We start from the raw sequence: 27561 nt of genomic DNA, 5'->3' as shown, positions 1-27561 counted from the left end.
TAATGGATGAGTTGGTGGTATAATAAGATGTAGTATACACAGACACACAGACACACACACACACACACACACACACACAGAGGAATGTTACTCAACCATTAAAAAAAGAATGAAATTTCACCATTTGTGGCAACATAGATGGAACTGGAGGGTAATATGCTAAATGAAATAAGTCAGACAGAGAAAAACAAATACCATATGATTTCATTTATATATAAAAACCAAAACAAACAAACAAACAAAACAAAACAGACTCATAGATACAGAAAACAAACTGTTCGTTGCCCAGGGAGGGAGTGTCAGGGAAAGGACCAAATAGGTGAAGGGGATTAAGAGGTAAAAATTTTCAGCTATAAAACAAACGTCACAGAATATGGTAAATAATATTGTAACAACTTTGTATGGTGACTGATGGTAACTGGATTTATTGTGATCATTTCATAATGTATAAAAATATTGAATCACTACGTTGTACACCTGAAACTAATACTGTATGTTAATTAGAACTCAGTTTTAAAAAAAAATTCCACACCTACATTTCCCCAAGAGAAATAAAACATGACCACAAAAAGACTTGTACAAGAATGTTTATAGCAACTTTATTCGTAATAGCTAAAAATTGGAACAAATCCAAAATCCATCAACAGGAGAATGGATAAGCAAATTATTCAATGGAATACTTTTCAGCAATAAAAACAACGGCTGATTCATGTAACAGTAGGGATGGATCTCGAAAACATTACCCTGGGAGAAAGAAGGCAGACAAGAAAGAGTACCTACCACTCCTATTTTTAAGGTGATAGAAATCAGAAGAGTGATTGTCTAAGCTGTGAGAGATTTGGAAGGGGGCTTGAGAGAACCGGGTGATGGAAATACTCTATATCCTGATTGGGTGGTAGTTACACAGCTGTTTACATTTAGCAAAACTCATCAAATCATATACTAAAAAACTATGTTTTTCACTGTATTTGATAATTTTACCTCTATTTAAAAAGAAAAAAAAAGGACAAGAAAAAAAAAAGAAGACTGGTAACGCTGAAAGGTAACAGTAAAAGATGTAAGGAGAAATTTGATGTGGTAATAAGCCCTTTCTTTAAAACGTTAAGTGAAGAAAATATTCCAATAAGCTCTGCTGGATTTATGTAATTAAATAAGGACATTAAAAAGCCCTGCAGACTCAGAGTCCCCTCTCCTCCGTCCGAGTTCCTCTGTTTTTTCCCGGATACCCGCGAGGCCCCAGGAACTCCAGGGCGGTTTGAGGCGTAGCCCCTTGTCAACCGCCGACCATTGTAGCTCCCAGCCAGCCCCAGCGCTCCCATCGCTCCGCCCCTCATCAATATCGCATCTCGGACCTGCCCATTGATTCAGCTCACAGCCACCCTTTGAACGGTCCGTCCACCTTTCAATCAATTCAAATATAGCACGGAGCTAACCAATCGCAAGCCTCGTCGAAGGGAAGAGGCGGGTACTTTTACCGGAAGTGTTGCTTAAAATACCTCCAATCAGAAGTTCGGTGCGGGAAGTTTGAATTTTGCCGAGTCTTGTAGGCGTTCCTTCTTCGGAGGCAGCGGTGGTCTTCCAGGCCCAGAGGGTTCCTTTACTTTTAGTTTGGTTGAGGTCTCACGCTAGAAGCTGCCTCAGGTAGGTGGATGCTGGGGAGCTGGGGGAGGGTGCTGGTCCGCTTCCTTCTAGAAGGTCTAGAAGGGTCTGAGGACCGGCGGCTGCGAGCTGGACGCCGCTCAGGGGAGGCTCCTCTTAGGACCGTGTTACCTGTCCTTCCCGAAGCTGATGACGCAGTCCTTCGGAAGCGTAAATATTTGTTGCCATGATCTGTGTAGCAGCATCATTTCACCACCGGGGTGTTATTGGCCTTTGGCCCCAACATTATTCCAGTGGCTCTTTCCAGGTTCTATGACAACTAAAAACGCCTGGCTTGACAACCTTGGCAAGCAAAACTAAGGCATTCTAGACTTTCAAGCTGGAAGAAACTCCAGTCAGCCAAAGAAGAGAACTTAGATGTGTGTGAAGAGCCAGGCTGCCTGGCTTGGGATTCCAGCTCCACTAACTTTTAGCTGTGCAAATGTGGGCAGTTAATTTACCTCATCTGTAGAACGGCAGTTATACTAAATACCTTTTAGGGTTTAGGTGATAATTAAATATGCCTTCGGTGTTAGTTCTCTCTCTCTTTGCCGTGTATGGTTCTATGCTGTATTTTTAAATACCTAATACGTAATTTAAATTTTTCTTTAATATTTGCGGGAAGTGGCAAATCAAATAGTAGAGGAGAGTTCCTGATTAAAAAGCACAGTCCTTTGTCACTTCCCCTGGGCCCTTAAAGGAGAATGTTATTAGCATCCAGGTCAGATGAATTCTCATGTTTTTATACTCTGTTGATTGCCTAAAATCATATAACATTTTAATTTGTCGCATTTCTTGTGCAGTTTTTTTTATCTGCATTTTTCTAGTGGACTCTCTTCTTGTTGTTGAAGGTATAGTGTGCTTATATCTTTTTTTTTAAAAATAGATCTTTAGGGCTTCCCTGGTGGCGCAGCGGTGGAGAGAAAGACACATATTTTTCCAGGTCCTTAGTAACTTCCACAAAGGAATCAATGATGGCCATAATATCCAGCTTATCTGTAGTCTCCTCATTGCCTTAAATAAGAGTGATGTCCTTGGAGAGGTAATGCTATTTTTAAATGCTTTCCGCCTCTATGAGCATGTACAAATCCACGTGTGACTGCGGATGGTAGCCTGCGCCCAGATGTACCTGTTGTTGGGGTTTCTATGGAAATAGAGAAACTTACTGTGTTTTTTTTTAATGCAGTTACAGAGGTATATAGAAATAAAAGAATGAGAGGATTTTTAATATGTTTGTGTTTTCCCCTTGGAAAAGGGGAAGTTGTGTTCACACTTCAGTGAATAGCAACAGTGGTAAGGACCTTTTTTTTTTTTTTTTTTTTTTGTGTTGTGCGGGCCTTCCTCTGCTGTGGCCTCTCCCGTTGCGGAGCACAGGCTCCGGACGCGCAGGCTCAGCGGCCATGGCTCACGAGCCCAGCCGCTCCGCGGCATGTGGGATCCTCCCAGACCGGGGAGCGAACCCGGTTCCCCTGCCTCGGCAGGCGGACGCGCAACGACTGCGCCACCAGGGAAGCCCTGTCTACCTCTTTATTCCTGCCCTAACTTCCTAATGGCAGACCTCCGTCCTTTTTTTTTTTTTCCCCTTCTCTTTTAAGCTGGCAAGACTTTTCCCTGGCGAATCAGTCCTCTTTCTCCAGTTTGGCTTGGTTGTTCTCCATACCAGCTGTATAGGAGATGCCTTTAGACTTTCCACTTTCCTTTATTCTTTTCCTCAGTTGGATCCACGGTTTCTTGGAACCCATGACATTGTCTTTCTTGTTCTCCCAAGGATCTTTCTAAGAAAAGAGCATATGCCAAGTAATCTGTATGATTTCTTACATGGCCGAAAAGAATTTTATTCTGCCCTCACCAGGGCAAACTGATATGATTATCCTTCTGCATCACCATGGTACTTCTGAAAACCCTTCTTTTTCTCAGTCTCGTATATCTAACTGCCTATTTATCATTCCTGCCTACCTAATAGGCATCTTGTGTGTTTTGTTTGTTTTGTTTTTTGGCTTGAGAAAAAATGTCAGCCTGCCTGCATTCATCACCAGGGGAAAGTTAAGGAAACTATTCTGTATACTATATCCCTATTTTCACCTTTACTTCCTACTCTATTTTGCAGTGTTCTCTATGGTAAGCCTAGACCCTCTTATTTATATTCTGGACTTTAGCTTCCTGGGCTTCACTTCATCTGTCAAGCAAGTTCCTGTTCAGAACCCCAAAATAGGTTGTAGTGTTTTATCTTTTGATAACCTCCTTCCCACTCTTCAGTCACATATTTATTCCATTTTGTATTTTTTTTTTTTTGTTACAGAAATTAACCCATTTATTATAGGCTAGCAATGTTTCATATGGTGGCCTCCTACTGGTCCTTCAGTTCCTTCAGTCTTCTGGTGACTTTACTGTGATGGCAGAAGTGGTGCTGTAGGTCCAGGCACCATCAGCCACCGTTTTCACGCAGGAAATGCCAAATGCCCACAGCTTGTCTCTTCATCTTGGTTTTGCCACAGGAGCAAGTGTGCTAGGCGTGCTGGCTGATTTCAATTTCTTCACCATTTTCCTGAGGGAGGCACCATAATGGGTCCTGTATTTACCCACGATTCTGACCTTCTTGGTGCATTTAGCCATGTTGCCACAACCTAGGTCTGAGGCCAGAGAGCTGTATTTTAATATTTTTATTTCAGAAGACTCTGGGGTAGGAGGTGAACTGGAATCCTAACTTTTTAAATAATCAAATGAAATTTCATGTAAGTTGGTCTTTCTCTCTTTTTCCTGATAGGATGGCTTCATCACATTTTGCCAGTCGACACAGAAAGGAATTAAGTACCGACATGATTAGAACTAAAATTGCTCATAGGAAATCACTGTCTCAGAAAGAAAACAGACATAAGGAATATGAACGAAATAGACACTTTGGTTTGAAAGATGTCAACGTTCCAACCTTGGAAGGTAGAATTCTTCTTGAATTAGATGAGACATCTTATGAGCTTGTTCCAGAAAAAGCCGATGTCAAGCCAAGTAAGTAAAAGTCTATTGTAATTTCAAGTGTTTGAAGAGTGAATAAAAGTTGGTTTAATACCTGAGGTTAAAAAAAAAACCCTGACCAGAAGAATGGAGTTTTGAAATGCCATTCTAAATAACTTGGTGTTTTCTACAACTAAATACTGTCTATTTCAAGTAAAGGCTGTGTTGGGAATTCCCAGATGGTCCAGTAGTTAGGACTCCACACTTCCACTGCCAGGGGCCTGGGTTTGATCCCTGGTGGGGGAACTAAGATCCTGCAGGCTGCCTGGCGTGCCCCCCTCTCTCCCCAAAAAAGCGCTCAAGTAAAGGCTGTGAACGTCCTAGCTAGGCTAAAGCCATTCGCCTATGGAGTATTATAACACTTTTTACCTATATGGCCTTATAGGAATCCTAAAGTTCTTACTTCTGGAGCTTGGATAAGATAAATATTGACAGGATAAATTGATAAGGGACATAAAAATAGAACTGACTGAAGTATCCATGAAGTAAGGATACTTTGCCAATGGGAACACTTCTTAGAGGGAAGAGCAAAGGATTCATCCCTGTAGTTTGCCCAGAAGGATTTGGGATAATTAGTAGGGAAAGAACCAACCAGAAAAGAGAATGATCTCAGCAAGAGATAAAAATAATAAAAATGAATGTCTTAGAAGGCAAGGGATGCTATAGAAAAGGAGGAAGAGAACTGGGAAATGACATGCATTTAATCGGAAGGACTTATTGGACTCCTATTTAGTTGTGTTTATATAGCAGGCACTAGGAGCTAGATTGCAGTGAAATAAAGCAAGGATAAATTGTGAAGAAATGGCAGAAAGATGAAGTCTTAGAAGTTTTATAGAGAAAGAAATGAGATGTCAAGTTGTTTTACGTGTTCACTACTTCAGTTTTATCATTTTTCCAGAACCAGTGTAATGTGTGACATGTCCAAGACACTCAACATATTCAGCTTAATTGCTTCTGTAAAAGGGGAGGTTGGGCTAAACTATTTCTTCCAGATTTGTCATTTTTGTGATTCTAAAGGAAAGTGAGAGAAAGAAATTGGATTAGTGTTATAGGGTACTTTTTTGTTTTTGAGATGAAGTGATCAGTTTATGTTTGAAGGTCAAAGGAAGTGGGTTGGTGGTTGAGGGGAATAGAGTAAAGAATAACACCTCTTAGGAGTTCAGAGAAAATGAACACTGGGTCGTAGGATTATTTAGGATGGCCTTTGAAGGAAGAACTTGACATTTTCTGTCTGAGAAGAGGTGACATTACCTTCTGAGTTGTCTCCTTGCCTCTACTCGTACCCTCTCAAATGCTTCTTTCCTCCACCAAAATCTTTCAAACAAAATTTAACCTTGTCAATATGCTATTAGAATATCTTTTACTCCTCATTTGTGAAGGCCTGGAGGTGGGAGTGGGTCTGGTATGTTCCAGAGAAAGCAAGTAGGTAAGCATGGCTAGAGAAGGCAAACAGGTTGGTTCCCATAGAGCCCTGAGGGCCATCATTATAAGGACATTGGCTTTTTTTTTTTTTTGGCTGTGCCGGGTCTTAGTTGCAGCACGCGGGCTTCTTAGTTGCGGCACATGGGCTTCTCTAGTTGTGGTGCCTGGGCTCAGTAGTTGTGGTGCACAGGCTTATTTGCGGTATGTGGGATCTTAGTTCCCCGAGCAGGGATTGAACCTGGGCCCCCTGCATTGGGAGTCTTAACCACTGGACCACCAGAGAAGTCCCTGTTTTGATTATTATAAAGGATCTGCTTCTAAGGTGTCTCATTCACATTACCAGCAAGATGATGCTGGCTTTTGGCAGGAGGCCTTAGTTCTTTGTCATGTGGACATCTCCATGGGGCCACTTGAGTCTCCTTAAGGTTCCACGTGGCCACTGGCTTCCCCCCAGAGCAAGTGATCCAAGAGAGAGCAGGGCAAAAGCTGCGATGTCTTTAGTGACCTAGTTGTAGGAGTCGTTCTCTATCATTTCCACAGTACTTTCCTGGTTACACAGGTCAGCCCTATTCAGTATGGGAGGGGATGACACCAGGCATGTCTACCAGGAGGTGAGAATCGCTGGAGGTCAGCTTGGAGGCTGACTATCATAGGAGCTAATTAATTTAAAAGTGAAGTAATACATGCCTAGTACATAGTAAACAGTTATATATTTGAACAAATGAAGGTGAAAGAAATAGGAATTTTAAAATAGGGGTGGAAATAACTTGAAATGCTAAGGAATTAACAAGAAGTTACTAAAGCATTTCTTAGCAACAGTTGAAGTTAGAAGTTAAGATGTTTGCCTAACTCTTTATCTGAAATGTTTTATATATTGTTTTTTTCCTTTTTTCTTTTTCCTGCTTAGAGTCAGTGAAAAATATTCTAGGTGATCAGCGAAAACAAATGCTCCAAAAATACAAAGAAGAAAAGCAGCTTCAAAAATTGAAAGAGCAGAGAGAGAAAGCTAAACGAGGAGTATTTAAAGTGGGTCTTTATAGACCTGATATTCCTTGTTTTCTTTCCTCAAACCAGAGTGCTATGAAAGCTGAGGCAAAAAAGGTAAGTTTAGTATCCTAACCTGATATAGAGGAATAGTTCCTTTTAACTGGAATTTTCTTTAGGAGATTAGATGACTAAAATAACCATTTCCCCTGAGTCCCTTTATTCATTTAATTAGTTGGTAGGAGGTGGGAATGACATAATAGTAACTCAGAAGATGAAAACAGGGTCTCTTGATGTAGCTATATTTAGGTTGAGATTGGATAAAACTAGGAAAGCTGGTAGAGGCAGGCTGAACAGTGAATGCTATACCAAAGTATTTGGCATTTATCCTCTAGGATATGGAGAGTCAAGGGAGGTTTATAAACAAGGTTGTACCATTATCAAAGTAATACTAAGGGAAGATTAGCCTGAACTTGAGGATTATAGTCTAGAAAGGGAAGCATTTATAGATAGGAAGACCAGTTGTGAGTCTATATTGTGAATATTCTCTACAGAATAGGTGAGATGAGATAAGTGGATGGAGCCATTGGTTTAAAAAGAAGAAATAGGTTTAAGACATCATTTTTCTGGAGATATAATTGACATATTAGTTTCAGGTGTACAACATAATGATTCATTATTTGTATACATTACAAGATGATCACCACAATTAGTCTAGTTACCATCCGTCACCACACATAGTTAACAAAACTTTTTTTCTTATGATGAGAACATTTCAGATATACTCTCTTAGCAACTTTCAAATATACAATACAGTATTATTAACTGTAGTCACCATACTGTATATTACATTCCCAGGACTTACTTATTTTAAACCTGGAAATTTGTACTTTTTGACCACCTTCGCCCATTTCACCTACCCTGCACCTCACTCAAGTGATGGACACTTGAGTTGTTTACAAGTCTTGGCTATTGTAAATAATGCTGCAATGTACATGGGGATACATATATCTTTTTGAGTTAGTGTTTTCATATCCTTTGGATAAATACTCAGAATTGGAAATGCTGGATCATATGGTAGTTCTAATTTTAATTTTTTGAGGATCTTCCATACTGGTTTTTTTGTTGTTGTTGTTTTGCGGTACGCGGGCCTCTCACTGTTGTGGCCTCTCCCATTGCGGAGCACAGGCTCCGGACGCGCAGGCTCAGCGGCCATGGCTCACGGGCCCAGCCGCTCCGCGGCATGTGGGATCTTCCCGGACCGGGGCACGAACCCGTGTCCCCTGCATCGGCAGGTGGACTCTCAACCACTGAGCCACCAGGGAAGCCCCCATACTGTTTTCCATAGTGGCTGCACCAATTTACATTCCTACCAACAGTGCTCAGGGGTTCCCTTTTCTCCATATCCTCACCAACACTTATTATTTCTTGTCTTTTTGATAATAGCCATTCTAACAGGTGTCATGTAAGACATCTTAAGAGATAAATTTGATAGGACTGGTGACCAAGTAGATGGTGAGGGGTGGAGGAAGTTGAAGAGTTAGAGATAAGATGATGATTCTGAAGATAATAGTTTGATCAATAATACAAATTTTGCTGCTGCTAAAAGAGATGAGGAAGGCAAGAAAAGCTTAAGTGGGTGAATATTAATACCCTTTTTAAAAAAAATCCTATTTGGGCCATCTAGACATCAGGGAGTTGGGAATAAAAATTTGAAAATCAGGATGGGGATCCATGCTAAGATGTGGATTTTGGATATGATATTGGGAGTATGAATGGACACTTAAGCTGTAGGACTAAATGAGACCATTCCAATTAGGATATATAAAATTATGAAAGAGTGAGGTCTAGAGAACACCTTCAGGTGGGCAGTGATAGGCTGAAAAGGACTGATCAGAGTGGCAGCAGAGCTAAAATGGAGGATAGAAGCTAAAGGAGGGGTGATCTAAAGAGAATGGTTAGTAAATCAGGAAGGATGAAGTTTGAACAGATTAGTTGGATTTGTAAACTTGCTAGTCACTGGTGATTTGCTATTTATTTATTTATTTATTTATTTTTGGCTGCATTGGGTCTTCGTTGCTGCATGTGGGCTTCTCTAGTCGTGGCGCACGGCCGTAGTTGCACCGTGGCTTGTGGGATCTTAGTTCCCCAACCATGGATCAAACCCATGTCCCCTGCATTGGAAGGTGGATTCTTAACCACTGGACCACTGGGGAAGTCCCTGATTATGTTTCTTAAGAGATTTTACAGAGTTGATAAATACCTTATAATTTTTTAATTGGTCTTTCTCATGCTAAATTTTTTTCACATTTTGTGATTAGGTCTCCATTTTCTTACTGACAATGGACAGGTGTATAATCATGAGATTTGAAGGCAAATTGTCAAAGCTAGGGAAGTAAGCTGTACAGTATCTTTTCATAAACAGAAAACAAAAGATCCTAATACTCTAGTTTGTTCATCTACCCCCTTTCAAATATGTCTAGCTAATCATATTAATGAGGATCCTAATACTTGGAAAATATGCTTTGAAATTTCTTCTCTCTCCTCATTGAGAAATATGGGTAAGTTTTGAAGTTATTAACTTAAACATAATTTAAATCAAGCCAGAACCAGAAAAAAACAATAACTTAGGGAATTCCCTGGCAGTCCAGGGGTTAGGACTCAGTGCTTTCACTGCCAGAGGCCTGGGTTCAATCCCTGGTTGGGGAACTAAGATCCTGCAAGCTGCACGGCACGGCCAAAAAAATTAAAATTTAAAAAAAAAAAGAAAAAACAATTAATTTAAGTTAGCAAGTATCTTTTTGCCATAAATGATTAAGGATAAAATTTAACTTTAAAATGGGAACTTTATTTCATAATGAAACATGGAAGTAAATTTTGCCAGTTTATTTAATTTTTTAAACTTTATCTTCTTTTGACTGTTTTAAGGCTGTTCCATCTTCTGTACGGATTACAAGGTCAAAGACCAAAGACCAAATGGAGCTGACAAAGGTATAGTTGATAGTAGGTCATTGTTACTAAAATGACAAATTGTACTTTTTTTCCTCAGAGTAAGTAAATTTATTTTTAATCTAATACTATTTTCAAGCATAGTGATTATTTTACTAGAGTCAATAGTACTACCAAAATCCCTGTTTTGGTATGGTGACAGAGCAGATTTGGCTAGATGCTAAGGAAATAGTCGCTTCAAATATTCTTCGCCCAGACATCCCTTATGAGATCTATACTAAACTCTGTGCCACACTCTTTTTTTGTTTGTTTGTTTACCGGGCTTCTATTATGCATCCTATGTCACCATGAAGTGCAGATAGGAATATAAAGCATACAGGGTGAGTGTTATAAACTTACCGGTCTTCAAAACACGGTTATGGGTAAACTTATTAGGAGGATTACTAAAATAAAGTCAAGTGGGCAAAGAGGGAAATAGTATGCCTCTTTGTCAGGTGAGGAAGCTAAGTTTCATGTATTCAATGAATTTGAGTCACTACCATGTTCCTCTAGGCTCTAGAATATAACAGTGAGCAAAACAAACAAAATTCCCTGTTTTCAAGGAGCTTACATGAGAGATAGCAGTAAAAAAAGAACTATATAGTATGTCAGATGGTCAAAAGTATTAAGTATTATGGGGGAGATTAAAAAAAAGAAGAAGAAGGGAGGTGGGGAGTTTTCAAGTAGGTGTAGGGTGGAATTTTGATCAGGCCTTACTGAGATGGTGGCATTTTATTTTATTTTTAATAAATTTATTTATTTATTTATTTTTGACTGCGTTGGGTCTTCATTGCTGTGCGCGGGCTTTTCTCTAGTTGTGGCGAGCAGGGGCTACTCTTTGTTGTGGTGCGCAGGCTTCATATTGTGGTGGCTTCTCTTGTTGCAGAGCATGGGCTCTAGGCATGTGGGCTTCAGTAGTTGCAGTGCGTGGGCTCAGTAGTTGTGGTGCACGGGCTTAGTTGCTCCGTGGCATGTGGGATCTTCCCAGACCAAGGCTCAAACCCGTGTCCCCTGCATTGGCAGGCAGATTCTTAACCACTGTGCCACCAGGGAAGTCCCCAGATGGTGACATTTTAAATGAAGTCTTTAAGGAAGTAGAAGAGTGAACTGTGGGAAAGAGCTTTCTTCCAGGAGAAGAATTTTCTAGACAAAATTCAAAGGTCTTGAATTGAAAACATGCCTGGTATGTTTAAGGAGTCTCAGAAGATTATAGTCAGTTATTTTTTAATAGCTTAGGTTATTAGCATTTTCTAAATTCTAGGATTCTGAAAAAGCTTGTAAGGAAATGTATATAATGGAAAACTTGTTTCTTCATCTCATTTTATTTGGGGTAGTGGGGTTTTTGCTGAGTCATTTACAATATCAGGTTTCAGATGAGGGGCCAATTTACACATTAAAAATGTGGTGGTTTGGGCTTCCCTGGTGGCGCAGTGGTTGAGAGTCTGACTGCCATTGCAGGGGACGCGGGGGCAGACGCGGGTTCGTGCCCCGGTCCGGGAAGATCCCACATGCCGCGGAGCGGCTAGGCCCGTGAGCCGTGGCCGCTGAGCCTGCGCGTCCGGAGCCTGTGCTCCGCAACAGGAGAGGCCACAACAGTGAGAGGCCCGCGTACCGCAGAAAAAAAAAAAAATGTGGTTTGGTTCATTATGCAGTTAAATCACATAGTACCTAATCTTTTGAATAGATTGATAATGGGAGTGATGTTCGAGCAATCCGACCTGGTCAAAGACAAGCTTCTGAAAAGAAAGTGTTGAACAAAGAGAAAAAAGGTAAGTTCTGATGTTGCCACAACAATAATTTAAAATTACCACAAACATTTGATTTTATTATTTGTTCCCACAGCTATACAACCTGTAATGCCACCAGTGAGAATGACTCGATCGGCTACTCAAGCAGCAAAGCAGATTGCCAGAACAGTCCCGCCTACTACAGCAAGAAAGCTAGTGACAAGGGCTACTAATGGTAAGAACATTTCTTGATCAGTGACTGAGCTAGGATGTTTTGGTACTTGAGGTTCTTTGTGTTCAATTTTTAAAAATTAATTAATTAATTTTTGGCTGCATTGGGTCTTCGTTGCTACGTGCGGGCTTTCTCTAGTTGCGGCCAGCGGGGGCTACTCTTCATTGCGGTGCACGGGCTTCTCATTGCATTGGCTTCTCTTGTTGCGGAGCATGGCTCTAGGCACACGGGCTTCAGTAGTTGTGACACACGGGCTCAGTAGTTGTGGCTCTTGGGCTCTAGAGCACAGGCTCAGTAGTTGTGGCGCACGGGCTTAGTTGCTCCGTGGCATGTGGGATCTTCCCAGGCCTGGGGTCGAACCCGTGTCCCCTGCGTTGGCAGGTGGATTCTTAACTACTGCACCACTAGGCAAGCCCCTGTGTTCAATTTTTAAAATCATCATGTACTTCTTTGAGTAGGAGAGGAGGAAATGGAGATTCTAATTCCTGAAGATAGGTTTTCTGCCTCGATATCCCGTTAGCACACAGTGGGTGCTCAAATGTTGAAGTACTGAATTGGTGTAAGCAGTGCTTCAAAGTGAAAAATTAATGGCCCCCATAAGTTACAGTCCATCCATTTGGTGGAATACAATGTAACCATTTAAGAACAATGTATGAAAGAACACTCAATGACATGGTTAATCATATTAAGTGGGCAAAGAAAATCAGCTCAAACTCTGAACAGTATGATTGAAATTCTAAAATATGTATGTGAATGTGAACTTAGGAAAAAACTGGGAAAACATACTCTGAAGTGTCAATAGTGTTTACCACTGAGTAGTGTAAGCTTGGGTAAAATTTTGATTGTTGTTGTTTTTGTGCTTTTTAAAATTTTTTCTAATTTTCTATAATAAATACATATTTGATATTCAGAGGCAAAAGGTAAAATACCTTAACACTTTTGTTTTGTTTTGAAAACAGATGGCCTAAACTGGGCAGGAAATTTCATCTATTTTTTTCCCTATTTTATAATGTGACTTTTAATCATAAAATTCTTTAAGACATACATTCCTATTGCCTTTTTTCCTTTCCCAAATTACCTAGTACTTTTAATGCAGCAGTTTTTATCTAGTCTAAATGGATGGCTTATTTCACTTTTATTTTAGGTAATGAAGCAGAAACAGAGGCACCAAATCAAGGAAGACCTGCCAAAAAGATAGAAACAAAACCTGACAAGGTAGAGTATAAACATCTGTTTATTTCTAGGTACTTTGAAAATCTCACTGCTACTTTCATAAAATTGAAATTAAGCATATAGAACTGCTTCAAGAAGTTAACTTACACGTGTGTTAAAATCTCTTGAACCATAAAGAAGCATCAGGAGGATTTACTGTTGTTTTTCAGGTGTCTTATCCTCAGAGTTTTATAGGTAGAGAAAGCATAATTTGATTAACAGGAAATAGAGAAAAGTGATAAAAACACAGCTGACAGAAACTTTCATGTGGGAACTAGCTAAGAGATAGGATGGAGTAGGGTGAAATGCATTGACTTTGGATTCAGTTAGGCCTGAGTTTGAATATTGTCTCTGCTTCCAATTAACTATATAACCTTGGACAACTTAGGAATTTGTTTTCCCATCTCCAACCCGTAATACCTACATAGAGTAGTTTTAAGAATTAAATAACCTAACATTTCTGATAGTGTCTACGATAGTACATGGTAGAGTCTTCAAAAAAGAGCCACAATTTTGAGGCCCCAATGCCTTGTTTTATAATCCATGCTACACAGTTCCTTAACCTTAAAAAAAGTTAGGGACTTCCCTGGTGGCACAGTGGTTAAGAATCCGCCTGCCACTGCAGGGGACACGGGTTCAAGCCCTGGTCCGGGAAGATCCCACATGCCGCGGAACAACTAAGCCTATGTGCCACAACTACCGAGCCTGCGCTCTAGAGCCCGTGAGCCACAACTGCTGAGCCTGCGTGCCACAACTACTGAGGCCCATGTGCCTAGAGCCCATGCTTCACAACAAGAGAAGCCACTGCAATGAGAAGCCCACGCACTGCAACGAAGAGTAGCCCCCGCTCGCTGCAACTAGAGAAAGACTGTGTGCAGCAACGAACACCCAATGCAGCCAAAAATAAATAAATTTATTATTTTTTTTTTTTAAAAAAGAGGGCTTCCCTGGTGGCGCAGTGGTTGAGAGTCCGCCAGCCGATGCAGGGGGCACAGGTTTGTGCCCCGGTCCGGGAAGATCCCACGTGCCGCGGAGCGGCTGGGCCCGTGAGCCATGGCCGCTGAGCCTGCGCGTCTGGAGCCTGTGCTCCGCAACGGGAGAGGCCACAACAGTGAGAGGCCCACGTACCGCAAAAAAAAAAAAAAAAAGAGTTATGCCAAAGTATAAGAAATGCGGCTAGATTCTTAACTAAAAATTAAAATCAGAAATGTAAAAACCTCTAAAAATTATATTTATATGGGTGGGTGAAATCGGTGAAGGTGGTCAAAAGTTACAAACTTCCAGTTACAAAGTGAGTCCTGGGGATGTAATATAAAACATAGTGACTATGGTTAATAATACTGTGTTGTATATTTGGAAGTTGCTAAGAGGGTAGGTCATTAAAGTTCTCATCACAAGAAAAAAAATTGTAACTTTGTGTAGTGACAGATGTTCATGAGACTCATCGTCTAGATCATTTTGCAATATATACAAATATCAAATCATTATATTGCACACCTGAAACTAATATAATGTATGTCAGTTATATCTCAATTTTTTAAAAAAACAAATAATTAAATTGACAGAAAATAAGCTTCACATTTTATATGGTTAATTGCACTGTGTCACACTGAAAAATATTTTTCTCATATGATAAATTTATTTATAATCAAGGTTATTTTAAAAGAGGATTTGGTCCTTGACAATAGTCATCCAATAAACATTGGATTTCTGATCATCAACCATTGTAATTATCAACATAATTTAAATAAAAAGGTATTTGTTAGGTGGGTAATTTTTCCACCTTAGTTTTCATATATTTAATTTTAATACTTAAAACCTATTATTTAGTCCTTTTAATGAGGATTGGTTCTGTCTCTCTCTGGATCATGACAGTGGTTTAGTTATCTGGCTACTGATTCCATATTTACATTTAATTGTATTTATTTTTTTCTCTTAAATTATGCACAAGGGACACATATCTCAACTTTCATATTTTCAGGCCTGTAAAAATTGGGTTGAATATATCCTCAGAAGAGAAATTCTTACTCCATTCTGTTTCCTCCCATCTAGGCCATTTTTTTTAAAGTTGATAGTGAAGAAAGTACTTTGGATTCACAAACCAGTACAACAATTGGAATGGATCCAGATGGAGCCTTATCACAAATGGAAAATTTATCTAAGACAAATAGTGCAAAAATGAAGGGGAAGAATTCCTTTGCACCTAAAGATTTTATGTTTCAGCCACTAGATGGTCTGAAGACCTATCAAGTAACACCTATGACTCCCAGAAGTGCCAGTGCTTTCTTGACACCCAGTTATACCTGGACCCCTTTAAACACAGAAGTGTAAGAATTTAATGTTAATAATGAATTCCTTGCTAAGATGGTTAACAAATGCCTTTCTTAGATTCGTCCTGTGCTTTTTTTTTTTTTTTTTTTTTTTTGTGGTATGCGGGCCTCTCTCTGCCGCGGCCCCTCCCGTTGCGGAGCGCAGGCGCGGGATCCCCCCAGACCGGGGCGCGAACCCGGTTCCCCCGCATCGGCAGGCGGACGCGCAACCACTGCGCCACCAGGGAAGCCCTGTCCTGTGCTTTTTAAAAGTTAATATTTAGTTAGTAAATTATATTAATCATAAATCATGAAAATTTGGTCTTTTAAAAAATTCTTCAGAAGGCTACAGTAATGTATTTGACAGTTTTGACATTTCCTATACATTGTTTTTATCATTATTTTCATGGTACACTTTGGTTTTTTTTGCTTTTTATAAGTGACTTTATTATAATACTTAGAAATAAATGTTTAGAAGGAAGAAATTTCTATAATACTGTAGTTCAGACATGGTTTGGGGTTTTTTTGTTTGTTTTTTTGCCGAGTATTACTTTAGAAAAACTACTTCTAAAGCCAAAGATAATTAACTTGCAAAGTGGGGGGAAAATCAGTTGGAATCTTTAAGAGAAACAGCAAGGTTGTTTTGCAAAGACTGGCTGGCGGCAAATTTACTAGAAACTGCTCGGCAGCATCCAAGACTATGAGTGCTTATGTTCCATGAAGAGATCTTAACAGTCTTTGGATCTCATTATAATTAGTAAAGATGGACATTCCCACTATAGGTGTTTAAATTTTTTCCCCTCCAGAAAGACACATTTAAAAAAAATAGAAACATATTTCTGTTTAATCCCAGGGTTTTAAAAAGTAACATAGTTCTGAAATCCTTCAATTAGATATATGAGGCTCATGTTTCATAAAGTATTTTTTTGCTATTGTTTTTAGTGATAAGACTGAAGCAACAAAAGAAATCTTGGCACAAAAATGTAAAACTTTCTCTGCCAAGACAGTACAAGATTCAAGTAAATTACAATGTCGTTTGGGTTCTCTAACAGTTTGGAATAAAGGTATTGTATTTAAATTAATTTTTTACTTGCTTTTCTGGATTGTGATTTATCAGACATTTGTTTAGAGCCCTTTTCAACATATAGTTCAGGGATGTGATCTCAGGGTCAGGAGAGATGGGAAAACATGGGGAAAGATATCTGGAGAGAGAAAGAGTTGGAATAAGGAATACAGACTGAGAAGATGGGAGGAAATAAATGTAAATTTGAGGAGATGAATATAAGGAGACACTTTAGAGGATATGTGGTGAATGAAATCATTGAGTCAGAAATAAAATTTTAAAATTCAACATTGAAAAAAATTAAAGGATTTTTTAAAAAATTGCCTTGTGGGGGCTGTCATTTTATGAGTTGCTGCTTTGAAATTTATATGTAATATTTTCTTTAATCTATAGAACATGTTTTAAATAAAAATGAAACTACTAATAAAAATTCAGATGGCCTTTCAATAAAAGAAGAAGTCCCATCACTTGAAGTAAATGAAGATCAGATATCTCAGCCACAACATGATGTGCCATATTTCAGGTTTGTCCATTTGTTCCTAGTGTTAAGAATTTTGTATCAATGTCTAGACATTTAAAAACAAATTATACTATTTTTAACGTGAATATAATAGATGAGTTGGGGGAAATTGAATTTTGGTGATTTTCATTTATCTTTTAAATTTTAATGATTTTTTTTCAGTAACTAGTACATTCATGTTCCTAATTCAAAAGGTAGAAAAAGGTACAAGTGAGAAGTCTTTTTCCCAACTCTGCCTCCCAGGGGATAGTTCAAACCTTCCACGGAGGCAAGTGTTGCTCATTTCTTGTGAATATTTCCAGAGGTAGATAATGCATATGTAAGCTAACATAAACATATATATATATATTTTTTAATATAAACAATAGCATACTATTTTGTTTCATTTAATGTTAAATGTAGTAGACATTCCATTTTAGTACTTAAAGAGCTTTCTCATGTTTTGTGTGTGTGTGTGTGTGTGTGTTCTTTAATGGCCACATAGTATCCAATAATATGTATGTACCATAATTTACTTAATAGGTCCCTGTTGGTGGTTATTTACATTGGGTTCAGTCTTTTACTATTACAGTCAAGGCTGCCAACAACAAACTTGTATATGTTTTCAATTTTCTCGTGTACAAGTATATAAGGACCTCAATTTACATTCCCCTCAGCAAGGTATGGGAGTTCCTATTTTCTCATACCTTTTTTTTTTTCCCCCACAAAGAACTAAATTAAAGTTTATTTTATAAAAGAAAGATAATGGGAGATGGTAGGAGGCTCTTTGGCCCACCAAATTATGAGATAGGATTATGTTTCTCTAACTGAATTGAAAATTAACATCCTGCTTGGGGAACTTCAACATGTCACCTAAATGCCTTGGAAGCATATCAGAGGCCTGCATTTTGAGAAAGGCCTTAACATTCCACATCACACAGAAAATGATTACATTCTGTTATTTTTGAGTGAATATAGCAAGAAAATTCCCATACCTTTTCCAATACAATGTTAACAGTTTTTGAGCTTTACCAATCCAACATAAAAAATGTTAGCTTTCTCTAATTTATTTTATTTATTTCTTTTTTTTTTTTTTGGCTGCGCTGCGTGGCATATGAGATCTTAGTTCCCCGACCGGATATCGAACCTGTGCCCCCTGCAGTGAAAGCTCGGAGTCCTAACCACTGGACCGCCAGGGAATTCCCCTTACTCTAGTTCTAAATATCCATTCTTTCTATTATGAATGAGTATCTTTTTATATTTTTGGGAACCACTTCAATTGTTTTTAGAGCATAACGTTTTAGAATTATAAGGTCTTTCAGAGATTAGCTAATCCACTGTGTTGTTCAACTGAGACATTGAGATGATAAACAATTTATCCAACTAAATAATGTCAGATCTAAGCTAGGTCTCTTTCTCATTAATTAAGCTGTTCTCTGTTGCCACTGGACATAGGCAGCTAAATTATTCTTCTAAGGAAAACTATCCTCAATTTTCCTGCTCGGATGTTTTTGTAAAGAAACAGTTTAAATTTTTAAGCCAGGGTTTCTTTTTTTTTTATAAATTTATTTACTTTATTTTATTTTTTAAATTTATTTTTGGCTGGGTTGGGTCTTCGTTGCTGTGCGCGGGCTTTCTCTAGTTGCAGCGAGTGGGGGCTACCTCTTCGTTGTGGTGCGTGGGCTCCTCATTGCAGTGGCTTCTTTTGTTGCGGAGCACGGGCTCTAGGCGTGCAGGCTTCAGTAGTTGTGGCACGCAGGCTCAGTAGTTGTGGCTCACGGGCTCTAGAGCACAGGCTCAGTAGTTTTGGGGCGTGGGTTTAGTTGCTCCATGGCATGTGGGATCTTCCTGGACCAGGGCTCGAACCCGTGTGCCCTGCATTGGCAGGCAGATTCTTAACCACTGCGCCACCAGGGAAGCCCAAGCCAGGGTTTCTTAACCTTGGCACTACTGACATTTTAGACTGGATAATTCTTGTTGTGGGGTCTGGCCCCTGCATTGCAGGATGTTTTGTAGCATCCCTGGCCAGTAACACTCTTCCAGTTCGTGACAATCAAAAATGCTTCTAGATATTGCCAAATACTCCCTGGTAGTAAAAATTGACCCAGTTGAGAACCACTGCCTTTGGACAAGCAAAGCCTAATAGAATCTGTAAGGCCCTATCACTGTAATTTGAGACTTAAAGTAATTTGAGACTTAACAGTTTTTAGCTTCATCTTACTCTTGGCAATTGAATTCGTCTTAGTTCCATGGAAAATAACAGAACTAAGGAATGTCTGATTCTTTCTGCTTAGCCACTGAAAAATAAGAACAGAAAAGACTATAAATATTAGCTTGAAAAATGGGCTCTTGGCATTAACCATCCACTTAAGTTTTAGGTGTGGAAGGGTGGACATACATAGAATATCAAATTGTATTTATGGATTTTAACATATCACATTTCATAAAATAATTAAGCATCAGCTCTGGGAAGTTAACGTTGTATAATTGTCATAGTGCTAATGTATGACATCATTTTAGAAATATTCTCCAGTTAGAAACTGAGAAGTTAACTTCACACTGCCTTGAGTGGGACAGGAAGCTTGAATTGGACATTCCAGATGACGGTGAGGGAACATTTATATGTTTTTATGTCTTACCTTTATTTATTTTAATATGGTTACATTTATTTGAAACACAAAAATCCAGTGTTGTCCAACTTTATAATTTCATTGTTATTCAAAATAGCAAGAATTTTTCATATCTCGCGTATGTTCACTAATATCTTTGTGCTAAAATGGTACCTGACTTAAAAGATATAAGTAGTCAGAATATTGACTATGATTCCTGATAGTTAGACATTTGCCTATTTTATTATTAGATTTTTTTACTGTGACTTTATGAATGACAGCTATAGCTGGTATTGCTTAATTATACAAAAATATTTTGTAAACAAAAATTACCTAAATCAGTATGAAATCAAATCAAAATCAATCAAGTTTTCTGAAAAGTTCCAACCTTACCTATTCAGGAAAGCTATTTAGAAAAATGTCATTTGTGTGCTGCCACATCAGTCCTTAGATACTGACGTGCAGTGAATTGTTTGACGTTGAATTCTTATAAAATACAAGGAGAGGTAGAATGCTCTTTACTGTGTAGCAATATGTATGAGAATGTATATTGCTAATTTTTAGCAGGAATTGAAGCAGATAGTAAATGCTCAATATTTGTATGACAAATTTTGTAGTAGATATTTTTTGTTTTGCTTTAAAGTAAGAATTTGATTATGTAACTGTAGGATATTTGGAATGAGGTCGTCTTATCAGCTGGTTGGCTTGCAATAAAGGTCCTGTCTTGTCCTTTAACTTTTAAATACGCATATTTCTTTTAGCTAAAGATCTTATTCGCACAGCACTTGGTCAAACAAGACTCCTTATGAAAGAAAGGTTCAAACAGTTTGAAGGACTGGTGGACAATTGTGAATATAAACGAGGTGAAAAGGAAACTACCTGTACAGATCTGGATGGATTTTGGGATATGCTTAGTTTTCAGGTATGTGGTCAAGTATTTTGAATATGTTAACTTTAAGTCTGTTTTTTTGTTTTTTTTGAAAATGAGGTGACGGTAGTATAAAAGGGTTAATATTAGCTACTTATGTGCCTGTAATATTATTTATGTATTTATTTATTTGTGGCTGCGTTGGGTCTTCGTTGCTGAGCGTGGACTTTCTCTAGTTGTGGCAAGCGGGGGATTCTCTTGTTGCGGAGCACGGGCTCTAGGTGTGCAGACTTCAGTAGTTGTGGCACGTGGGCTTCAGTAGTTGTGGCTCACGGGCTTCAGAAGTTGTGGCTCATGGGCTCTAGAGCACAGGCTCAGTAGTTGTGGCACACGGGCTTAGTTTTGCTCTGCAGCATGTGGGATCTTCCTGGACCAGGGCTTGAACCTGTGTCCCCTGCATGGGCAGGTGGATTCTTAACCACTGCACCAACAGGGAAGTCCCTGTGCCAGTAATATTAAATGAGATATTAGCACCTTTATAAACTGTAATGTGCTGTCTAAATTTTTTAAAATTATTTTATTTATTTATTTATTTGGCTATGTCGGGTCTTAGTTGCAGCACACGGGATCTCTGTTGTGGCATGCGGGGTCTTTTAGTTGCAGCATTCGGGTATCTTTTAGTTGTGGCATGCGGGATCTTTAGTTGCGGCACTTGAACTCTTAGTTGCAGCATGTGGGATCTAGTTTCCTGACCAGGGATCAAACCCGGGCCCCCTGCATTGGGAGTGTGGAGTCTTAGCCACTGGACCACCAGGGAAGTCCCAAGTGCTGTCTAAATTTGATGACTGATTTCTTCTCCTCCCCTATATTGTCAGTATGATTTCTATTTGGGTTGGAAACTGAGATTATATTCACCTATTGAATAATCTGTAATGATTCTACATGTGAGAAGATAAGTAAATCTAGTCTTTAGTAGTTCCATTCATCCAGCAGTTACTGAGTTCCTACAGTGTGACAGACATTGTACTAGGAGTTGATAAAATAAGGCACATTCTCTGCCCCAAAGGAGTTTGTAGTTTGACTAGTGAGTTAGGCAAAATATATAATTCCAATCTAATGTAAAAAAGTGCTATGAGAGAGGGAATCACTAGGAAGATCAGTAAAGGCATAGGAGGAGATGATACTTTGTAGCTTTTTGAGCATATTTTAGAAATAAGCATATAAATTACTATTTCAAGAACCTATAGTCAACAACTATTAGACATTTCAAGAAAGCCTCAAACCTGAAAGAAAGAAGCCAAAGCAAAAATAAGAAGAAAGATATTTGGATGGAGGAAGTGGACCAATCTAGGAAGTATATTATCCAAATAATAGGAATTCCAGAAAAAGAGTACTGAAAAAATAGAAAATCATCAATGAAATGGTTTAAAAATTTTCCCCAGTACTGCAGGACATGAGTTCCAGATTGAAGGAGCCCACTGAGTGCCTAGCACTGTGAATCAAGAGTAGACCCACACCAACGTATGCCATTAAGTATAACTGTACAACTCTCGGGATGAAGAGAAAACTGTAGAAGCTTCCAGAGAAAAAACAAGTTTCATACAAAGGGTCAAGGATCACAGTAGCCTTGGATTTCTCAGCTGCAACATTTAAAGCTGGGAGAACAATGCCCTCAAACTTCTGAGGGAAATAACTTCCAACCTGGAGCTCTGTAGCCAACCAATCAAGTGTGAGGGTGGAAGGGCATTTTCCAAACACACACAGTCTCAGATTTTACCTCCCAAGCACTCTTTCTCAGCAAGCTAAGTGAGAAAGTACCTCACAAAAATGAGGGAGTAAGCCAAGAATGGAGGAGGAGGTGGGTTGGATCCCCAGCAAGGGGCCAAGAGAATTGAGGCCGAGGGGAGACAAGAATGCGTGAAGCACGCTTAGGAAGCAGCACTTCCTGATCAGCACAGGGGGACCAGGGGCTCTACCAGACCTGTCTCTGGAAAGCTGAACTGAGTAAAATACCTGATTTGTTTTTTATTAAGAGGAGATTTAATGCATTCTTTTCTTTTTTAAAAATTCATTTTATTTATTTATTTATTTATTTTAGACTGCGTTGGGTCTTCGTTGCTACACCTGGGCTTTCTCTAGTTGTGGCGAGCAGGGGCTACTCTGTTGCGGTGCGCGGGCTTCTCACTGTGGTGGCTTCTCTTGTTGCGGAGCACGGGCTCTAGGCGCATGGGCTTCAGTAGTTGTGGCACGTGGGCTCAGTAGTTGTGGCTCAAGGACTCTAGAGCACAGGCTCAGTAACTGTGGCACACAGGCTTAGTTGCTCTGCGGCATGTGGGATCTTCCCGGACCAGGGATCGAACCCGTGTCCCCTGCATTGGCAGGCCGATTCTTAACCACTGTGCCACCAGGGAAGTCCTTAAGAGGAGATTTATACTTACTGTGCAGAGTTTAGACTGAATCGATGATAGACACATGAACAGCTAAGCAAACAAAAAGCAAACAATTATTAAGTCTAGAGAAAAGTGAGTAAGGGAACATAATAGTCTCAATAACTTTATGGCCCAGATGAGAATAGTGTTTATGTAGTCATAATATAAGCATTACTTTGTGAGCAGCTTTTATACATTTACCAGTTTTCATATTGATGAGTTGGTTAACTAGTATCCTTTGATGGTGATCAATTAATTCTGTGTTTCTTAGTATCATTGTTAATTTATGGATTTAAAAATATTTGATGTGTTTTCATTATTTACAGTTACTATCTTTATTGATGCTCATTTCTCAGCTTTGGCCAGTGACAGCCTCTTCAAACTGGCTGCTGGGGCCTTTTTTTTTTTTTAAGAGTTGTATTGAAGTATAATCTGTGTATCATAAAATTTGCCTGTTTTAAATACCGTATGCTAACACATATATATGGAATCTTAAAAAAAAGAAAATGGTTCTGAAGAGCCTAGGGGCAGGACAGGAATAAAGACGCAGACATAGAGAATGGATTTGAGGACACAGGGAGCGGGGAGGGTAGGCTGGGACGAAGTGAGAGAGTGGCAAGGACATATATACACTACCAAATGTAAAATAGATAGCTAGTGGGAAGCAGCCGCATAGCACAGGGAGATCACAGGGAGATCAGCTCGTTGCTTTGTGACCACCTAGAGGGGTGGGATAGGGAGGGTAGGAGGGAGACGCAAGAGGGAGGAGATATGGGGATATATGTATACATATAGTTGATTCACTTTGTTATACAGCAGAAGCTAATACAACATTGTAAAGCAATTATACTCCAATAAAGATGTTAAAAAAAATTTGCCTGTTTTAAGTGTACAATTCAATGATTGTCAGTAAATTTACAGAGTTGCACACCGTGACCATAATCCAAATTTAGAACTTTTTTAGCACCACAAAAGGACCCTCCCTGCCTATTTGCAAGTCAATCCCCATTCTGACTCCTAGCCCCAGGCATCACTAATCTTCCTGCTGTCTTTGTAGATTTGCCTTTTCTGGGCATTTCACATTAAGTAGAATAATACAATATGTGGTCTTTTGTATGTGACTTCTTTCACCTAGCATGTTTTTGAGGTTCATCCATGTTGTAGCTTGTATCTATATTTATCAATTGATGGACATTTATATTGTTTCTACTCTTTGGTGATTATGAATAGTCTTCTATGAATATTCATATACAAATATTAGTGTGGATATATATTGTCATTTCTCTCGGGTAGATACCTAGATTTTTCTGGATCATGTAGTAAATTTATGTTTAACTTTTTAAGAAACTGCCAAACTGTTTTCCAAAGTGATTACACCATTTTGTGTCTCCACCAACAATGTGTGCTCCTGTTTCACCACATCCATACTTGTTATTGTCTGTCGTTTTTAGTATAGCCATCCTAATGGGTGAGAAGTGTCTATAGTTTTGATAATGTTAAGCATCTTTTCATGTGCTTATTAGCCGTTCATATGTCTTTTTTGGCAAAATGTCTAGTAAAATCTTTTGCCCATTTTTAAATTGGTTTGCCTTTATTATTGAGTGGTGTTTTTCATATATCCTGAATACAAGTCCTTTATCAGAAATATTATTTGCAAATATTTTCTCCCAATTTGTGGCTTCTGTTATAATTTCTTAATGATGTCTTTTGCAGTATAAATGTTTCTGATTTTTGTATTTTTTGGCCACACTGCGTGTCATGCAGGATCTTGGTTCCCTGACTAGGGACTGAACCCGTGCCCCTTGCATTGGGAGCGCAGAGTCTTAACCACTGGACCGCCAGGGAAGTCCCAAATGTTTATGATTTTGATGAAGTTCAGTTTATCGATTTTTTTTCTTTTATGTTGTGTTCATGTCTAAGAACTCTTTTTGCCTAACCACAGGTCACAAAGATTTTCTCTTATGTTTTCTTCTAAAAGTGTTATAGTTTCAGCTCTTACAGTTAGGTCTGTGATCCATTTGGAGTTCGTTTTTCTGTATGGTGTAGATAAGAGTCTAAATCCATCTTTTTTCTTGAGGATATCCAATTTTCCCAGTACTGTTTCTTGAAAAGATTGTCTTTTCCTCATTGAATTACAGTGGCACCTTGTTGAAAATCATTGATCATAAATGTAATCCTGAGTCGTTTTGACATTTAAATTTTTTTTTGAGAGAGAGATTGAGAGTACATATGAATATAAATGCATAGTAAGGGGACTTGAAGCAAGTTTACCAAACTGTTGACAGTGGTTACCTCGTTGGAGGAGATTGGAAATACCAGAAGGATGGGGATATTATTTGAATCTTTTAAAATGAGGTTTTTTGAAGAGAACGAGAAGGCATGCCACAGACTGGGAAATGAATATTTACTAAAGATGTATCTGATATTTGATACAAACATCTGTATCAAAATATACAAAGAACCCTTCAAACAACCTGATTTTTAAATGGAGAAAAGACCTGATCAGACCCTTCACCAAAGAAGATATACAGATGGCAAGTAAGCATATGACAAGATAAGGCTCAACGTCGTCATAGATCAATAAGGAATTGCCAATTAAAACTACAATAAGCTACCACTGGATGCCTATTAGAATGGCAAAAATCCAAACCACGGACAACACCCAATGCTGGTGAATATGGAGAGCAGCAGGAGCTCTGATTCATTGCTGGTGGTACATTGCAAAATGGTACAGCCACTTTGGAAGACAGTTTGACAGTTTCTTACAAAACTAAACATGCTCTTATCATACAATCCAGCAATCACAGTCCTTGGTATTTTCCCAAATGACTGAAAACATATGTCTACACAAATATGTGTACACAGATGTTTATAGCATCTTTATTTATAATTGCCAAAACTTGGAAGCAACCAAGATGTCCTTCAGTAGGGGAATGGATAAACAAACTGTAAAAAAAGAGAGAGAGATTGTATTCATATTGTGTAGTTTAGGAAACAAGAACATTTATAGGATATCTCTCCTACCATTTTAGTGATCAAAAATAATTTAGGAGAGTTCTTCATCTATGACATTCTTTATGTAGATTTTGAAAGTTTGTAAGACCAAAAATAACAATGAACAATTTTACTTAAGAGTTTTTCACTTGAATACTAAATTCAGGGTGATTTAGTCTAATTTTATGTTGCCATTCTCAATTTTTTTGAAGCTTCAGTTTATTAGTTTGTAATTATAATGTGGTTAGCATTAATCTGATAAATTTGTGCTTTATTTATTAATAGATAGAAGACGTAAATCAAAAATTCAACAAACTGACCAAACTTGAGGAATCTGGGTGGCAAAACAATAACAATACGAGCAAAAAAGTTTTTCGGGTAAGTTTGTGGGTTTCTAATACAGACTCTTATACTCTAAAGAATTTTTATTTTCAAGCTTTATAAACATTTAGCTTCAGATTTTTTATCATTTTTAAAAATAAGTTTCATATATTGCTTACAATGTGCTGATTGTCTTTGAAGAAAGAAAGGAAATGAGCAATGCAAAATTCAGGATGGTTATTTCTGGAGGGAGGAAGGATGGGGGCTATGATTGAATTGGGGCTGTGATTGATTGAGAGCTTCTGAGTTGCTAAATAGTGGGTGTGTGTGTTTTATTCTTTAAATTGTGTTTATACATTTTTTGGTAATAATAATGGTAGAAGTAGATAATTTATATAATGCTTAGTATGTGCCAAATGTTGTTCTAAATACTTTACATGTTTTAACTCACTTAATCCTCAACAATCCTATTGACGTGGGTACTGTTATCCCCATTTTACAGTTGAGGCATATGAGGCTCAGAAAGATTAAGTTACTTGCCCAAGGTGGAGCTGGGTTTCAGGCCAGACTTTCTCATTCCGGAATTCCTATTCTTATCCAGTAGGCTGTGCTTTTGTGTGATATATTTCAAAATGAAAGATTTTTTGGGTTTTTTGGCCATGCCGAGTGGCTTGTGGGATCTTAGCTCCCCGATCAGGGATCGAACCTGGGCGCCCTGCAATGTAAAAGCGGAGTCCTAACCACTGGACCGCACTGCACCGCAACAGAAGTCCTGAAAGAATTTTTTAAATAGAAAAGAAAGAGGAACAATGGCTCTTTAGAATGTCTGTCTTCTTCCCTATACTTTATCTTGTAAAATTTCCTATTACTTTACTTTATCATGATAGATTCCATTCTTATCTATTCGTAGAATTTTTTCTAGTAATGTTTTAAACTCAGAGTTTTTGATTCAGATGAATGCTTCTCAAACCACAGTAGAGCATTGCCAGTTTCCCTTTCAGATTTTAGAAAAATGTCTGTGGTTATAAAATCAGGTTTCTAGATTGGTACTTTATCATGCTATGTAATCCAGATAAAAACTGTTTTGAATCCTTAGGAGTTTAAGCTGTTAGAGTATTAAAGAAACATTTTAATAAAATTATTTTACTAATTGTTATGACAAAGACTCAAAGGACATTGACAAAATTGATCGAATGAGTTTTAGGGCTTCCCTGGTGGCGCAGTGGTTGAGAGTCCGCCTGCCGATGCAGGGGACAT

General features: G+C 38.6%; 1 protein-coding gene and 1 pseudogene across 4 annotated transcripts in view; one reads left to right on the top strand and one right to left on the bottom strand.

The window, feature by feature from the left end:
* The first annotated feature begins 1518 nt into the window (after nt 1-1518).
* The window catches only part of DLGAP5 (DLG associated protein 5), a 36757-nt gene continuing 10714 nt past the window's right edge, over nt 1519-27561 (top strand). For all 4 annotated transcript variants that reach the window (XM_007116153.3, XM_007116155.3, XM_055088443.1 and 1 more), the window contains exons 1-13: nt 1519-1641; nt 4403-4641; nt 6977-7170; nt 9982-10044; nt 11726-11810; nt 11884-12003; nt 13145-13215; nt 15265-15539; nt 16464-16585; nt 16978-17107; nt 19604-19689; nt 20454-20614; nt 26269-26361. In XM_007116153.3, coding sequence (XP_007116215.2) covers nt 4404-4641; nt 6977-7170; nt 9982-10044; nt 11726-11810; nt 11884-12003; nt 13145-13215; nt 15265-15539; nt 16464-16585; nt 16978-17107; nt 19604-19689; nt 20454-20614; nt 26269-26361 — 1638 coding nt within the window. In that variant the 5' untranslated portion in view covers nt 1519-1641; nt 4403. The remainder of the gene's footprint in view (nt 1642-4402; nt 4642-6976; nt 7171-9981; nt 10045-11725; nt 11811-11883; nt 12004-13144; nt 13216-15264; nt 15540-16463; nt 16586-16977; nt 17108-19603; nt 19690-20453; nt 20615-26268; nt 26362-27561) is intronic.
* Nucleotides 3986-4251, bottom strand: LOC112062755 (60S ribosomal protein L37a-like; annotated as a pseudogene).

This window comes from Physeter macrocephalus, chromosome 11 (assembly GCF_002837175.3).
Source record: "Physeter macrocephalus isolate SW-GA chromosome 11, ASM283717v5, whole genome shotgun sequence".
Taxonomy (NCBI): domain Eukaryota; kingdom Metazoa; phylum Chordata; class Mammalia; order Artiodactyla; family Physeteridae; genus Physeter; species Physeter macrocephalus.
Note: the sequence above shows the minus strand (reverse complement) of the source record. Positions and strands in the feature narration are given on the sequence as shown.